Source organism: Panthera onca, chromosome E3, assembly GCF_046562875.1.
Source record: "Panthera onca isolate mPanOnc1 chromosome E3, mPanOnc1 haplotype 2, whole genome shotgun sequence".
In the NCBI taxonomy this organism is placed as follows: domain Eukaryota; kingdom Metazoa; phylum Chordata; class Mammalia; order Carnivora; family Felidae; genus Panthera; species Panthera onca.
This window is the reverse complement of record NC_138354.1, coordinates 31,666,873-31,683,762: the sequence shown is the minus strand read 5'-3', so window position 1 is coordinate 31,683,762 and position 16,890 is coordinate 31,666,873. Positions and strand designations below refer to the sequence as shown.

At 47.9% G+C, this 16,890-nt stretch overlaps 1 protein-coding gene across 4 annotated transcripts in view; it reads left to right on the top strand.

Moving 5' to 3' along the window:
* Positions 1-16,890, top strand: part of SNX29 (sorting nexin 29) — a 497,129-nt gene that overhangs the window by 318,975 nt on the left and 161,264 nt on the right. For all 4 annotated transcript variants that reach the window (XM_060648527.3, XM_060648525.3, XM_060648528.3 and 1 more), the window contains one exon: positions 4,615-4,731. In XM_060648527.3, the coding sequence (XP_060504510.2) occupies positions 4,615-4,731 (117 nt within the window). The remainder of the gene's footprint in view (positions 1-4,614; positions 4,732-16,890) is intronic.

The window sequence follows — 16,890 nt, the reverse complement described above, 5'->3', positions numbered from 1 at the left end:
ACCTCTCAGTGAATGTTTTTGGATCCTTGGGGGTGTGTGACCCGAACAGCCTCAGTTGCTGTTAAAATTTGGGGGGTGTCGTGGTGTCGTTCATCAGGGAGGTGTCTAATCAGGTAGCTGAGGGAGGGAGAAACATGATTTGCTTTGAATGTGATTAGATAGATCATTCTGATATCAAAGGAAATGCCAGAGGCATTTTTAAAAAAAATTTATAATTCTTTCATGATTTGGCAGGTAATTATGATAATTCCTGGGATTTTCACAGACTTAAAGGCTTTTTCACAGCCGCTTTGTTTTTGGAAATCATCTTCTCTGATGCTCCAGCTGGAATGGATTGCTCAGTCCCCTGACGTTCCAAAGGCATCGTCTTCCAAAGCCCGACTCAAATGTCACCTTCCTGATGGCACGTTCCCGCATCCCTTAGGCCAGGGATACCAAGCAGGGGTCTCCCACAGACCCAGATGCTGATTGGTTGGTAATGCCTGCCTGGGTGTTTTCTTGAGGAAGGAGTGCAGCAAGCAGCTAGTGATGTCTGCCAGGGGCTGGAGGTGGGAAATAGGAGGTGAGCCTGGTGAAGTCTTACCAAGCCATGTGGTTGAGCATTTAGGTGGGTTCCAGCTGTTTGGAGTTAAACTGGTGCTTTGGGCACAGGGGCAAGTAGAGAGGCACCAGATAACTCCCAAACAGAGATTTGCCAGGTCACAGGTGAGTGATGTAAAATTTGGATAGATGTTGCCAGATCGCCCGTGACTTAACGCTTCTTGAATCTTTCTACCTACCATCGTTGTTCTCTCTGGGGGAGGCCTTCCCTGACACCCTGTCCTCTTCCCCAGTCTTTCTTTCTCCCTGAGCTGTAAGTTTGTTTGACCCGGAGGGTGTGAACCCCATGACATACCTGCCTCCCCCCACCACACGTGGAACAGGGCCTGACACGTGGTTAGCAATTCTGTTGGTGACATTGCCTCAGTGGGGGACAAGGAGTCTGTCTCCACAGCTGAGCTCCATGGTAGAGCACGTGTGGCCCCTTGTATCCAGCTTCAGCAGGCATCCTTTTCCTTTATTTCCCTTCCATGCCATCACCCATCCTGGAAGGCCAGCTCTCCCTCACTGAGCTCTCACCATGCCCAGACACAGTGCACCCGCTCAAGGCAGCAGCTCCGTGGCCCCATGCAGTGGGTATGGTTTTGAACCCTCATTTCATAGGTGAATGGCTTTAGGCTCCTCGTCGTTAAGTGATGTGCCCTAGACCTCACTGTAAGTGATCAAGCACAGGCCTATCTTGCACCGGAATCTGAGCCTTTAACTGCCTTGTCTCAGCTGCCCACGCCACCCCAGCAACTTTGGGGCCTTTGCAACTGAAGTTTCCTCTGCTGAATGTGCCTTTCTCCTCCCTGTCTACAGGGCGTCCTCCTAGAGCTCAGCGCGTTTATGGGATGTAGATCTGTGGGTCTAAGTGACTTTAGATGCCAAAGGTGGGGGGCAAGCGATGGGGGGTTAGAGAGAGGCCGGCACCAGATCTCAAAGGTGTTTGGGTTTTATTTATCTTTAGAGCAGCGAGAAGCATTGAAGGTTTTAAGCAGCAGGTGACAGCATCAGATGTTGCTTTGGGAAGATCACTGGGTCTGCTTGGTAGAGGAGGGTCTTAAAGGGTAGCTACTTAATGTCCTTCCCTCCCCATTCCCTGCGAGTTTCTGTGGCTGCTGAAAATCAGGAATGGTCAGGTGGGACCTGTAAGCACCCTTGGAGCCTAATAAAAACTCCAGCAGGCAGTGCTTGAGCTTCCTGCTTTCGTTTTTTATGATCTCCGCTTGGTCTGGAGGCTCTGGGAGACTTGAATCCATTTTTAGTTACACTGGACTTGGAAGGAGGTACTCACGGAACAGCATGCTCGGCATGGTTTGTGGAAGACGAAAGCTGTGTGTCTCAGTGCCTGTGTGTAGGGATCTCTCGTACAGAAATTCAGAGTTTCAGAGCCTGGCTGAATAACAGGGAACCTTGTAGTTTTCACGGCTGCTCGAAATGAGCGCATCAAATTTTGTCTCCTCTCTTCCCCTGGATCTCCACCCCTTCCCCCTGCCTCCTTCCCTAGTGAAATGAAAGCTTCGTCTGACACGGTCAACTCACTCTTCTGGCTGCAGAAGAGAACAGCTCGTGATAAATACCCTTTGAAGCTGGGATGTGTCGATGTTTTATGCATTTATGGAAAATTTGTTTCAACACTGGCTGCCCCTGCAAAACAAAGCAAAACAAAAACAAAGCAAAAGCCCTGCTTTGCTTTGGAAATGACAGTGGCATTTATTTAAAGCTCTATTTCGTGGGGGCATGTTGGCAGGTATTTAGCAGTGATATGGGTAGTTGTGTCACAGTTTCCTGTTTACTGTGTGGTAAACGGATTCTTAGGCCCGAGGAGGCTCATGGGGGATTTACGTGATTTCTGTGTGGAGGATCCACACACGCATTATTAGTGATACCGTGTGTGTTTGTGAAAGGCCACAAGAAGACCATCCTAAGCTTTTTTTTTTTTTTTTTTTTTAATGCAAAAGGGATAAGACAACGGGGAAATATTAATTTTGGGTCTATATACAAGGACCCCGGTTAGGGGCTTCCTGACTTACTCTCCCGTTGTTAATTGCATGGGACTTGCAGTGTCTTTCCGGCCCTTCTCACCGTGCATGTCGCACTGGTTTGAAAGAGGTGGGCACCTGAGAGACAGGGGCCACCGTGGACAGGGTGGGGGTTCACACAGCAAGTCGAAGGAAGCCTCAGAATTTGATCGGGAGCTCGGTACGTTTCATGTTGATTGTACCACGGCTGCCTTTAGTTTCAGGCCAAGAATTTTAATTCTTTTAAAGAGCCCAAGTGATTATACCCGCTGGTAAATGGAACAGTGTTCATTATCAGGAAACTAAAAAATAAAGAAAAGTAGAAATAATGGAAAGAAAATCTGTCCCTTGACTAATGGTAATATCTTGTGTATTTCCTTTTATGCCTTTTACCTTTTATATAACGACATATCAAAAAAAATAGAAAAAAAGGGAGGCCCTCCTTTACTCCTCCTGAGGCATCAGGACTTAGGTTAATGATCCTTTCTTTTCCCACAAAAGCGTCCTTAGATCTCTTCTTTATTCTGATGGTATGTTTTATATTTCATATATAATACTTATTACAAATGGTCTGGTAATATTTTTGTCTTGACTACTGTTTATACTAAGTACCTGGCTGCAGTCTGTGGTATGTAGGAGGGGGTCATCTCTTGGGAAAAGCAAGGACACAGGGTTAGGTGAGGGTCTCCTGGCATCTCCATTCTCAAGGGATTCTCTTTTGTGGTTGTTGTTTATTTATTTTTGAGAGAGAGAGAGAGTGCAAGTGGTGCTGGGGACAGAGAGGGAGGGAGGGAAGGAGAGAGAGAGAGAGAGAGAGAGAGAGAGAGAATCCCAAACAGGCTCCACACCGCCAGTGCAGACCCCAGTGTAGGGTGAACCCACAAACCATGAGATCATGAGCCCAAGTTGGACACTTAACTGACTGAGCCACCTGGGTGCCCTGGAGAGGGGTTCTCTTTAAGATACTTGCAAGATTCTTCTTTGAACGTTCCTGAAGAGCATGGCAAGAGGATGTCTCACATTTCTCTAAAAAGTTTAAATAAATTATAGTTGAATTTGATTTTAAGCCCGGTCAAGATTGCTCATGTAATCAGGGAAATTACTTTATGTTTTGGCCTTACAGGAACACATCTTTGTAAACAAATAGCTGGAAAGGTCTTTTGTTGATTCTGTACATCAATCATAGCCTACCTTATGGCAACCTCTGTTTCTGTTTCTTTGGGGTGAGCTGGGGGCATTGAATAAACGTGCAAAAATTCAAGGGCTCACCGTGGGCCACCATCAAGTGGGCTGCACGTGGGGCACGGTGGAAGTGGTAGAATCATGGCAGGTAGCCCAGTGGTCGAGAGCCAGGGTCCTGGAGTCAGTCCTTCATTAGCGGTATGACCTTGAGCTAGCTTCTTCCACTCTGTGACAGCCTTTCCCTTCTGTAAGGCAGAAATGACAACGCCTGCCTTATAGAGCCCGCGTAGCAAAGATGTTAGCAGCACATGGAAAGGATTTCCTGGCGTTGACTAAGCAGTAATTCAGGGGTAGCTGTGCCATTGCAGTTCTGTCCGTCATCATTACTGTTCCCATCGCTTTGAGCTCTGGTTCTATTTTCTCGGGTTTCAGAACCAAGTTCCTGAGGAACAGAAATGGTCGGTCAGTCCAGCTGTACCATCAGCAGCGTAATTTTTGGCAGGCCCAACTCAGATGAGCAAGAAAGCCTTCACTAGAAAAGTGTCCATGAAGGAGAAAACCTTAGGCCCCAAATAACCCGATAACAGCACCGTCCTGACCTTGAACGGCCGACTGTAGATTCTGTAGAGTTAAAATGAACCAAGTGTAAGACGTGTTCACCTTACAGGTGGATTTGCACGACTCACAGGTGAGTGGCGTTCTGTCTCCAGCCCAAACAACCTCCCGGTGCCTTGCTGACAAGTGACAGGCCCAGAGAAGGTGGGACAGGTGACCTGGGTGAGGGGAGTCTGCCCTCTGAGCCTCACCGTTCGGTGCTTGTGTGTTCCAGGTGGCGGAGATGCACGGCGAGCTGATCGAGTTCAACGAGCGCCTGCACAGGGCCCTGGTGGCCAAGGAAGCCCTCGTGTCCCAGATGAGGCAGGAGCTCATCGACCTGCGCGGGCCGGTGAGTGCTCCCCCCCGGGAAGGTCCCAGCCCTGCCCTCCTACCTGCTGTGTCGGTCTGTCTGCCCAGCCTCCGTGACCCCCAACCCTGCTCCTCAGCTTGTTCGTTGTTGACTGTGTCAAGGGTGTAGAAGAAGAGTACAGAGATGGCCAGAGTGAGCTTCCGTGTACCCGCTGTCCAGCTGTTACATGTGCATTAACCTTCACTATGCTTGGTTTTCTTTAGGTGGAAGGGGGTAGAATAAACACGATGATACCAGTTCCATTTGAAGCCCCCCTTTGTAACGTTTCATGCCCCGGCACCCCATAATCCATATTCTGAAATGGGCGTGTAGCCTTCTCCTTCCTATTTTTATACTTTGCTACACACATACGTTTCAATTAGCAATAAGCAGTCTTGGTTCTGTTTGACTTTCACCTACATGATGTTACTGTGTAAGTCCCGTGGCCCCTTGTTTTTGCTGGTTTTTAACTCAGTTTTGTGGTTTGAGGACTGTCTCACAAAGATCTAGTACAGGATCTTTAAACTGTGGCTCTCTCGATACTTGGGGCCACTTACGGTAGTCCCCCCATAGCCGTGGTTCCGCTTCCCGTGGTCTGGAAGCACACCACTCTCCTTCTGGTGAGTTGTGAGAAGGTCAGCGGTGGCCTCATGCTACATCACGATGCTTGCATCACTCACCCCCCTTGATCCCGTCACTTAGGCCTTGGATCATTGCACATCATCACAAGAAGAAGGGGGAGTACAGGACAGTAAGATTTTGAGAGAGGGGCTCATTCACATCTTTTATTACAGTATATTGCTAAAATTATTCAGTTATTTTCTGTTGCTAACCCCTTACTGTGCCTGATTTATAAATTAAACTTTGTCATAGGTATTCATGTGTAGTAAAAAGCACAGTATGTGTATGCTTCAGTGCTGTCCATGGCTTCAGACACCCACTTAGGATCTTGGAATGTATCCCCCGCAGATACGTAAAGGGGGCGATGGTAGTTACTTGTTGTGGGCTGTCCTATGCATCCTGGGTGTTTAGCAGCACCCCTGATTTCTACCCACTGGAGGTCAGCAGCACTCCAGGCTGTTACAGTGACCAAGAAGGCCTGCAGACGTTGCCCGACGTTTCCTGAGGGGCAGGGGCCAAACCACCCTGGTTAGGAAGTCCTGGTCTAGTTCATTCACTTTCTTGACTCTAGTTCTCTATTGAACAACGTATTCCACTATTTTTTTTCAAAACATTTTTTAGTGTTTATTTTTGAGAGAGAGAGAGCGCAAGTGGAGAAGGAGCAGAGAGAGAGGGAGACACAGAATCCGAAGCAGGCTCCAGGCTCTGAGCCATCAGCACAGAGCCCGACGCGGGGCTCGAACTCACTAACTGTGAGATCATGACTGAGCTGAAGTCGGCCACTTAACCAGCTGAGCCACCCAGGTGCCCCAGTACCACAGTATTTGTAATCCCGTCGAGTTTGATTGGACATTTGGGTTGTTTGCATTTACTCAGCTGTCACAAACCCGGTTGCTGAGAGTGTTTCATCCTCCTGTGCACGTTTATGATAGCTTCTTCATCTCGGAGCTTTTATCATGTTAAATGTCAGATGCCCATAGGTAGGCAGGTAAGTTTAAAGCATGTCCTGTATCCCTGTGAAGTAGAACTGTCCTCAGTCGAGGTCAGTTTGTTTGAAGTTCCGCACCTGCTTCTCCCTTCTGTATTAATTTGAATCAAATACTGGCTGTGACTTCATCTGTACACAGCTCCGTGTAGATCTTAGAAATAGGAAACCATGAATATATTACCATCGTCCCCTGTCTGTGACCATTAGTTCCTTTATACCATCAAATATCAGTGTTCATACTTCTTACTGTTCCGTACCTTTTTATAGCTTTTTAAAAATTAGGATCCACATGAGGTCCACATGTTGTAATTGGTAATGTCCTTTATGTTTCTCTTCTTCTTAAAACCCTTGTTTGAATTTAGTAAAATATGACATAAAATTTACCATGTTAGCCAGTTTGACGTGTGCAGTTGTGTGGCTTTAGGTTCACTCACGTTGTTGTGCAGCCCACACCACCGTCTGTCTCCTGACCGTGTTCATCTTCCCCAGCTGAACCTCTGCCCCACTCTACCCCGACGCCCCATTCCTCCCTCCTGCAGCCCCTGCCAACCAGTGTTGTGCTCCCTTTGTCTCTGGATTGAACCACTCGCTTATGTTTCTGTTCGTCTATGGAGTCCTCCAACTCTCTTTTCCTTAACACGTGTCTGCTGAAGACCGGGTCGTGTCACCACCTGAGACTCGCAGATCGCACCTCTACAGTGTTACTCCGCACGCCCCTCTGTTGCCTCTATTTTCTTAACTTGGCGCTTGGGTCTGGGCACTTGGATGTTGGTTTAATTTTCCCGCTAACGTTCCTGTCGCTGGAGTGGTGTTTTCTATCAGGAGATGGATAGCTTCTGCTTGTCTCCCTTTACTATCTTAGTGGCCATTTATTAGCACTTCCTGCCTCCACTACGCAAATGTTTCCTTGAGATCCGTGTTGTTGTTGTTGATTATCACCTGTTGATTATCCCTCTGTCAGTGTGTAGGAGTTCCTGCCAACACTTGAACGTCTCTACGAATGCTTCTGGGTGTGAGGTGGTTTCCCTGGGATTTTTCTGATCACGAGCGGGGTGGGCCTTCTTGACATTTGCTGCCTGGTTATTTTGGCTTCCCCTTCTGTGACTTGTAGTCTTTGTCCACTTTCGACTGGGCTGTGTGTGTGTTTTCTTGCTGATTTCTAACAGTACTTCACATATCTTTTCAGTTACGCACGTTGTGAACATTCCCTACCAGCCTCGGGCTTACTCACGAACTTTTAATAAAATGGCAATTGCAAACCTATGGGAAAGGGAGAATCATTTAATGAAACCCCGTCACTCAGCTCTCCCAGTAATCAGCTCGGGGTCATTCTTGATTCGTTCCTACTCAATTCAATCCCTTCTGAGCTCAAATTATTTGGATGCATGTCCAAGTCATGATACTATTTCAGACATAAATATTTGAGTATTTATCACTAAAAGATATTTACAGTACGATTATCGTACCTGAAAAATCAGTGATAATTCCTTAGTGTCTTCAGATGTCCAGTCAGTGGTTAATTTTCTCCAGTTATCTGAAAAAAATGTTTTTGATTTATCTGCTGTAATCAGGGTCTTAATGCAGTGCATACGTTGCAGTTGGGTGATAGGTCTCTGAAGCCTCTTAATTTGTATATTCCCTTCCATAGTCCTCCCTTCACCACCTTGTGTTGCCACTATTGACAAACTTGGCCCTTTGAACTCTAGGTTTTCCTGTTTAGGATTTTGTTGATTGCGACCCTATGGTGATCCTTACCGTGTTCCTCTGTCCTTTGCCTTTCCTTTGAATTGGTCATTAACTGTAGAGTCTTGATGAGTTTCAGGTTTGATTTTTTTTTTCTTTTGGCCATCTTGCTTTCACACCCTTCAATCAGGGTGCACGTAGGCATCGATGTGGGAAGGCACCACTGGAGGTACCTTCACACCAGACCCTCTTTGTTTCTCTGATGCCAGCGTGTGAATGTTGCCTCCTGTGCTTAAAGCCCTGTGGTGCATCCCTGATAGACTTTGTTTCCCTTGCTCCTCACAAGCCCAAGATTTGTACGAGATCTCTGTGGAGCTCTTTCATTAGGGAGAGGCACATTTTCCTAAGACGGAAACACATTTCGTAAGTACCTATTGTGCACTAAGAACCCTTTGCGGCAGTTGATATCATCTTTGTTTTATAGGTTGACCGAGGCTCAGAGAGGTCCCCGAATCTCTGAGTGAGTATGTTGTGGAGCTGGATTCAAACTTGGATTTAATCACAAAGTCTGTTTTCTTTCTTGCGCTCCACCAACTCTGGGCAATTGGGGGAACAAGTAAGGGGGCTTCCCTTGTGTTACCCATCAGCCTTCCAAGCAAGATCCCAAGGTCCCTCTGCGTGTCCTTCCCAGCCGTGCCCCATGTTAAAGACCTCGGCAATGTGCCTTCACATTTTACTGCATCTGTGACCCCGTAGCTGAGAAAGGACAGTGGGGTTGTAGTAACGGAGAACTCCCGGCATTGACTTGTGTTTCAGAGTGTGGGCGGAACTGGTGTGGGGTGCAGGCAAGTGTCTCCCATATCCCTGCCCAGTGCAAGGGGTCCTGGCATATTCCATGGCCCACCTTACTGGAGGGGGCTTGATAGCAGGTGCAGACCCAGGAGGGCTCCCATTCCTTAGTGTAGGTCAGATCCTATAGGAGTTGTCATGTGCCCTTATGCTGAAAGAAAGATAGGTGGCTCTTGTCGCCGCGGACGCATTTTCAGAGTGCACCTTCGGTGCATTATTCTCTGTGTGAATGACAAATACTACTAACCAGTTGTTATAAATAAGCAACTCTGATTTTAATAGGTGACATTTATTGAGTAATTGATGTATACCTCAAATTTAAATACCTCTAAAGTATTAGCCCTTCATTTAATCCTCACCGACCTCAGTGGTGATTACCATTATGACACCATTTTACAGAAGTAGCACCTGAGGCTCAGACATGAAGTAACTCAGCCAAGCCCCCACAGCAAGAAGTGGGGGCTCTGTCTGCCTTGCAAGACTGGATTTTGCTTTAAACATTTGAAATTTGCAGACTTTTGGACTCTTGACCAATCTCGTTACACCCATGCTAAAAAGTCAAGCAGTGTAAGAGCATTTAGTGAAAAGTGAATCTTCCTCCTGTCGCTGGCCCCCTCGTTTTTCTGCCTGGAGTCACTAACAATGACCAGTGTTGGGTTTGTCTTTTCAGAGATGAGGGATGCCTGGGGGCATCACACACACAATGCTCCATGCTTTAGTAACTAGCTGCCGACTCCGTATAGGACTCCCCTCAGCCCCATTTAACAGGGGGGATCTTTTTATTTTACATGTAGCTCTACCTCATTCTTCTATTGAAGAACTATGTCATGTTCCCTTAAACTGGCAATACCATAATTTATTTGACCAGGCCCCTATTGATGGATATTGAGTTGTTTCTCGTTTTTACTTCCATGACAATGTTAGCATAACATTCTTGTGAATCCTACTTTTGGATTAGAAGATTGTCGGGCAGTCTGTGGGGCCCAGCTCAGCCAGGTGATCCCCAGAAACCTTGCCTTGGAAGATTTCCAAGGCACTGGGGAAGACCACCCCCTTCTTCCATCCTCCCTGACCTCATTGCAGGAAACCCTTCTGGGGGGCCGGCATCCATCACCAGCTCACGATGTATCAAGTTCTGACAGTGTGTCAGGCACACATTGGGTCTTCGTGTTCATTCTCACTTAATTTTGGAGAGAAGCCTGTGAATCAAGTTGGGGTGTCACCCTCTTTTATAAATCTGGCAGCGGAAGTACAGAAGGGTTTAGGTCCCACCTGCCACCTCGTTACGGTGCCCCACAGTGGTGGGCCTCCAGCCTGTCGGTCGTCTTCAGCTCCATGGCCCTTGCTTCCTCGTTCTATGTACCCTTTGCTCCTGCTGTTCCCTCTGCCTGGAATAATGCTCTGTGCTCAGGCCTCAAACCGTCGATATCAACTCCTCACTTCCTCAGGAAACCATGCTGATGCCCACGACAAGGTCACATTTTCCCTGTAGAGTATGATGCTTACAAGCCTCTCTCCCTTCTTCTCTTAATGTAATTCTACGTGGATCTGTCACTGATTGTTATCTGTCTTCCCTGCTCCGGGAGAGCAAATTCTATGTCTCCTGCTTGCTTGGGGCCCAGTGATTCATGCAGTAGGTGCTGAGTTCATGTGGGTTGGCTCGTTGGGTGAATCATCAGATGAATGAATGAAAGTCCCAAGTAGGAAGTGCTGGAGTCCAGACTTCCCTGGAACCTTTGACGTGTAAGCCCACCTTCTCTCTGCCCTGCCATGTTTTTGTCTCCTGTCTGAATGTCCTTCAGGGCAATGGCATCCATTCACACAGTGGTAGCTCTGACTGTCATGGGATCCTTTCCTGGGGGCAGGTGGTGCTGAACACAGGGAGGAGAGAGAAGAGAGGTCATTTAAGGGCCTGAAGACTGTGGGAAGAGCTGGCCATTTGGGCAGTGGTCCCCAGGGCATACTTGACCTTGTCATTGCCCTGGGCCTGCTCTGCTTACCTCCCCAGAGTCAGACCACTGGGGCAAAAGGAAGGAGGAAGTTGGAAGCTCAGCTTCAGTTCTGGAGTCTTCTATGTCTCTGTGAGAAGCATCTACCTTGGGAAGCTCAGGCTCTCCCGTGTTTATTTCCACTTGGCCCGGCTCTCTGCTCACCTTGGATTTGACTTCCTCCTACACCGCCAGAGTGTCATGGGAAGCCCTGGTTTTGCTGTATTTGGAAGCCCCACCTGGCCCTGTATCAAGTGGGGATAACATGGCTCCCCTGGGCGGCTCGTGGAGAGGCTGCCAGTAAAACCGCTCGGTCATGGGCTCGTGGCGGTGGCCTGACCCGTTTTCATGTCCAAATCGCCAGTGCCTAGCACCGACGTGCACGTAGTAGGTGCTTGCTGAGCGTTTGCTGAGTGAGAACTTCGTTTGCACAGAGCTCAGGAGGAGTGTGTGGCCCGGATGGTTGTTTTCAAAGATAGGAGCAGGGACATAGTTTGCTCCCACTGCTACCTTTTTGTGATGTTACAGACTTTGAAGCCAAGTTGCTTATTTTAAGAATGAGTTTGGGATTAGGGGTTGAAGTTTTTTCGTTTTCTTTTTTTGAATGTAGGTATTTTTAGGACTCTGCTCATTATTCTTTTCTCCCCCTCTGGTATAAGATGTGAATGAATGCCGGAGTTTTTTCTTTTTCTTTTTTCTTTTCTTTCTTTTTTTTTTTTCTTCCACTTTTAGTGGGATTTGATTACAGCCCTGAGAGCTCTCTGGGAGATCAGCTCCTGCTTTGAATAATAAATGGAGACAGGGAAATAGAGCCTTGTAAGATTTTGAGGCGTGCGGGTCCATTAGAGGGGAAAGCTTAGGGCTGAGCTAGTCATCATGTGGGGGTTCGTTCCCCCTGGGGGGGCAGACATGGTCTCACTTCACGTCGTTGAAGTTGGATTCCTCTTCTCTTTCTTCTGCTCCTGAGTTGGGTCTCTGTCTCTCCATCCTGAGCATCCTTTAATTGCATCTGCCCCCTCCGCCCAGGCGGCAGAGATGGCCCAGTGTGTGTGACTTGAGGCGGCATTCACATCCTCTCCCCGCGACAGCAGCCCTGTGTAATGTGTGTCTTAGGTCCAGGGGTCACACGAGCTGACAGAGATGCAGGGAGCTCTCGTGACCCAGCCCGAGGCACATGGCTTTGCGGTGGCACCCCATGCAAATCCGGGCCTGTCTCCTTTTTCAAACTGTGCCTCTGCCTGTTTCATTTTTGCTTTTTCATTTCAAGCAAAATTTAGTGTGATGTGCTCTAGGCCCGACACACTGGGTGGTTTTAAAGATCCGGATTCCTCTGTGGTGCCCACTCCCTACCTGCAAGACGAATCTGTCCCTTTCTTATCTCCAGCTCATTCTGGACATCAAAGTAGTTTTTGTTTTGTTTTGTTTTGTTTTGTTTTGTTTTGTTTTTAAGGCACACTAATCACTTCATCTTCATCTCAGAAAGGGCTCTTTGGAAAACTTGGAATCTAGAGAAGGCAGTTTCCCAAAAGCAGAACGCTGATTCAGTGGGCATGCAAAGCTGGTGCCTTTAGAAGAGGGGAGTGCAGTGGTGGAAGGATCCAGAAAATGTTAGATCAGAGCGTGTTCACTGGGCTTCCTTGCTGGAGCACTTCCCACAATGGTGCCTCCCCGCTCTCCAAAGGGGGTAGGTACAGCATGCGTTATATGCATTATTTCCCAAGATCATTTCCCCAAGGAGCATCTTTTCGAAAACTTTTTTAAATGTTTGTTTATTTTTGTAAATATAATTTATTATCAAATTAGTTTCCATACAACACCCACTGCTCATCCCAGCAAGTGCTGTCCTCCCTGCCCATCACCCACTTTCCCGTCTCCCTCACGCCCCATCTACCCTTAGTTTGTTCTCAATCCTTAAGAGTCTCTTATGGTTTGCCTCCCTCCCTGTCTGTAACTGTTTTTAGCCTTCCCCTCCCCCATGGTCTTCTTTTAAGTTTGTCAAGATGCACATATGAGTGAAAACATACGGTATCTGTCTTTCTCTCACTGACTTATTTCACTTAGCATAATACCCTCCAGTTCCAGCCACGTTGCTGCAAATGGCCAAATTTCATTCTTTCTCATTGCCAAGTAGTATTCCATTGTATATATAAACCACATCTTCTTTATCCATTTGTCAGTTGATGGACATTTAGGCTCTTTCCTTAATTTGGCTATTGTTGAAAGTGCTGCTATACACATTGGGGTACAGGTGCCCCTCTGCATCAGCACTCCTGTATCCCTTGGGTAAATTCCTAGCAGTGCTATTGCTGGGTCATAGGGTAGTCTATTTTTAATTTTTTGAGGAACCTCCACACTGTTTTCCAGAGCGGCTGCACCAGTTTGCGTTCCCACCAACAGTGCAAGAGGGCTCCCGTTTCTCCACATCCTCTCCAGCATCTATGGTTTCCTGATTTGTTCATTTTAGCCACTCAGACCGGCATGAGGTGGTATCTTAGTGTGGTTTTGATTTGTAGTTCCCTGATGACGAATGACGTTGAGCATCTTTTCATGTGTCTGTCGGCCATCTGGATGTCTTCTTTGGCAAAGTGTCTACTCATGTCTTCTACCCATTTCTTCACTGGATTATTTGTTTTTCGGGTGTTGAGTTTGTTAAGTTCTTTACAGATTGTGGATACTAGCCCTTTATCTGATATGTAATTTGCAAATATCTTTTTCCATTCCGTCTGTTGCCTTCTAGTTTTGTTGATTGTTTCCTTTGCAGTGCAGAAGCTTTTTATCTTGATGAGGTCCCGGTAGTTCATTTTTGCTTCTAATTCCCTTCCCTTTGGAGATGTGTCGAGCAAGAAATTGCTGTGGCTGAGGTCAAAGAGGTTGTTGCCCGCTTTCTCCTCTTAGGGTTTTGATGGTTTCCTGTCCCACATTTGGATCCTTCATCCATTTTGGGTTTATTTTTGTGTATGGTGTAAGAAAGTGGTCTAGTTTCATCCTTCTGCATGTTGCTGTCCAGGTCTCCCACCACCATTTGTTAAAGAGACTGACTTTTTTCCATTGGATACTCTTTCCTGCTTTGTCAAAGATTAGTTGGCCATACACTGTGGGTCCACTTCTGGGTTCTCTATTCTATTCCATTGGTCTCTGTGTCTGTTTTTGTGCCAGTAACATACTGTCTTGATGATCACAGCTTTGTAGTAGAGGCTAAAGTCTGGGATTGTGATGCCTCCCATTTTGGTTTTTTTCTCCAATATTACTTTGGCTATTTGGGGTCTTTTGTTTATTTTTGAGAGAAAGAGAGAGAGAAAGAGCGGGGCGGGGGTGGGGGGATGCAGAGGGAGAGGGGGACAGAGAATTCAAAGCAGGCTCCAGGCTCAGAGCTGTCAGCACAGAGCTCAATGTGGGGCTTGAACTCCTGAACCGTGAGATAGTGACTGGAGACGAAGTCGGACGCTTAACCACTGAACCACCCAGGCGCCCCAAGGAGCATCTTTTCTAAGATGTCTTTGGAGGAAGGCATTTGGGAAAGTTAGGGCCCAGTTACACACCGTTTTCGTTACCCACGCACCAGCTGGCAAGGGGATCAGGGAAGCCCGGTTTGTCTCATGGGCCTGTCTGGGCATGCAGTGTGCAGGGGCTGGAGGGGAGGGAGTGACGCTGTGTGGCTGTGGGGTGCAGCGGGGTCTTTCGGTCCCGGCTCCGACTGGCTCTCCGCTCACCCCAGCTGGCCGGGGCCTCGGTCACCTGAGCAGTGCTGAACCCTGGCACTCGGGGCCTCTTGCACAGGTGCTCTCGAGGAGCTGGCACTTCTTATTCTCGCTCAGATTACCTTCTCTCTCCTGCTCCGTCTGGTTGATTGTTAACTATTTCTCTGTTTCTTCTGTCCCGTTGCGCTTCTCTCTTGCTGTTCTCCTGCCTGCTTCTCTTTCTCTCTGTCTGCTCCTTTCTTTCTCCATCTGCCTGTCTTGATCTCTGGCTCTCTCTGACCTCCCAACCCCACTTCCTGCGTGTGCTTGGTCTCCGTCTGCCTGTCTGTCTCTTGCTCATGCCTGAACCCTTCTCTGCAGCCGGCTCACTCTGTCTCTCCCCTCCCCGCTCCTTCCCATTTTCTCTCCTTGGGTGAGCGTTCGCGTTGCCTGGTGATGGGAAGATGCCTGCTGTGCGTCGCAGCTGGCTCGACAAGCTCACAGCCTTTCCGTTTCTTCCTTGTTGCCCGACTTGTGTGTTCTGCACAGGGCCCCTGTGTGGTGGTATCCCTTAGGACCAAGCTCCCCAAAAGCCTGTGCAGACTGTCCCTTCCTGCCTGCTGCAATATGGTTCCCCTCTCTTGTGTTGAACTTCATTTCCCACGCAGACTGGTAGCTTTCTTGAGACGGGTCTGTGTTCACGTGCCTCTCCTTGGGCTGCCACCGGAGTCACCCTCGGAGCGTATGATGTGTAAATCTGACCACGTACCTGTAGGATCCATGGTTACACTCTCTTAACCACCATACTTGGTTATCCAAGGTGCCTTCCTGGATCCTGCAGGATAACAGACTTGCTGTTAATCCTTGCTCTAAGCTGCTTGGCGTTTCCACAGGGCACCCTTCCTCTACTGTGGAAATGACTGTGCCTGGTGGGAGAGCAAGACAAGTAATTTAAAATTCAAGGTTGAGATCGATGGCGGAAAAAAAAAAGAAACTCATCCCAAGTTTTTTAATATGGCTCACTTTGAAATGAAATGCTTCCTGGGACTTGCTTGGGATCGTTAAAACCTTCAGAGGGAATGCTTTCACTTGTGGGCTGATGCTATTTAAGTACAGAAGCTTAATAAGAAATATATTTTTCAGCTGGGCGGCACTTGCAGAATATCTAATGATCAAGTACCAAATTGTCTGCTGCCCCACAGCAGCTCTAAACGTTGAGTTCCAAATTATAAGAGGCTTTTAAATTCAGCACTTGGACATTGGTGTTTTAATCGTCTACCGTCTTGAAGGAGATTATTTTTAAAAGTGCCATTTAAGAGAGGCTACTAAAAATATATCGCACATAGAGGCTTAGCTTAGAAATGTTAGTTTTTGACACAAAATCCTCCAGAAGGATGATTGCAGAACCCACTTTAGACCTCTCTGTGTCCCAGAATCAAAACCCCTCTTTCAGTCCAATATCTTTTTCTGCCCATGGGCACAGACCCTGAGTGATCGCACGCTCCTTGGCTTTAAAGCAAAGGGTTCTTCGGATCGCCAGTCTGTCTTCCCACATGTGCCCAGGTTAAACTCTTGCCCCTGGTTTATGCTTGGCTTGCTCACCACCATGGGTAGTTGGGTTCCATAGGAGAGCCCCGAGGGGCTACAGTTTGGGGTTCAGGTGGGCAGTACCTGGCTACCCGGGACATACGGGTATGGAACTTTGAAAGCACATTTTCGTGACGATCGGGGTTTTGTGTCTGTTGGCAAATGCAGCACGTGCAAGCTTTGCCCCGAAGCCGGTCTCCTATGGATGCAACCAGGAAACACTGGCAAGGTGCAGAAGAGTCCAGACTTAGACACCTGGTGCTCCACAGTGATTTCAGCTGTGCGTTGAGAGAGGCACTGGCTGCCCTGGCTGAGGCTGCCTGTGGGTCGCTCATGTTTTGTGTGTCTTACATGAGTGTGGGCCCATTGCAGGGAGGTGGCAGACGTGGAAGAAACGGGCTCTGGCTTTGATGAGGTCAAAGATGAGAATATGTTCTCTGTGACGTGCATTGTGACTTGGCTCGGAGACAGAGGTCTACACGGACAGAGGTCTAACTCTGGCACCTTTCCTGCCATTGCTTCTGAAGAAAGAGAAGCCACAATTACAAGGTGGCTTTTGGCCCCCCTGTTACCTTTTCTCCCTTCCCCAGCACAGCTTTGCGAATGGCTCGTTCGACTTTGCTGCCCACAGCTCCACCAGCAGAATTGGCAGCCAAGATGCGCCTGTGCTGACAGGCACTGTGCCCCATTGGATTCTCTACCAAGTCCTTCTGAAACAAGCCTATCTTCCTTGTTTGTTTCCATCTGACCCGGAAGTTCACATTTG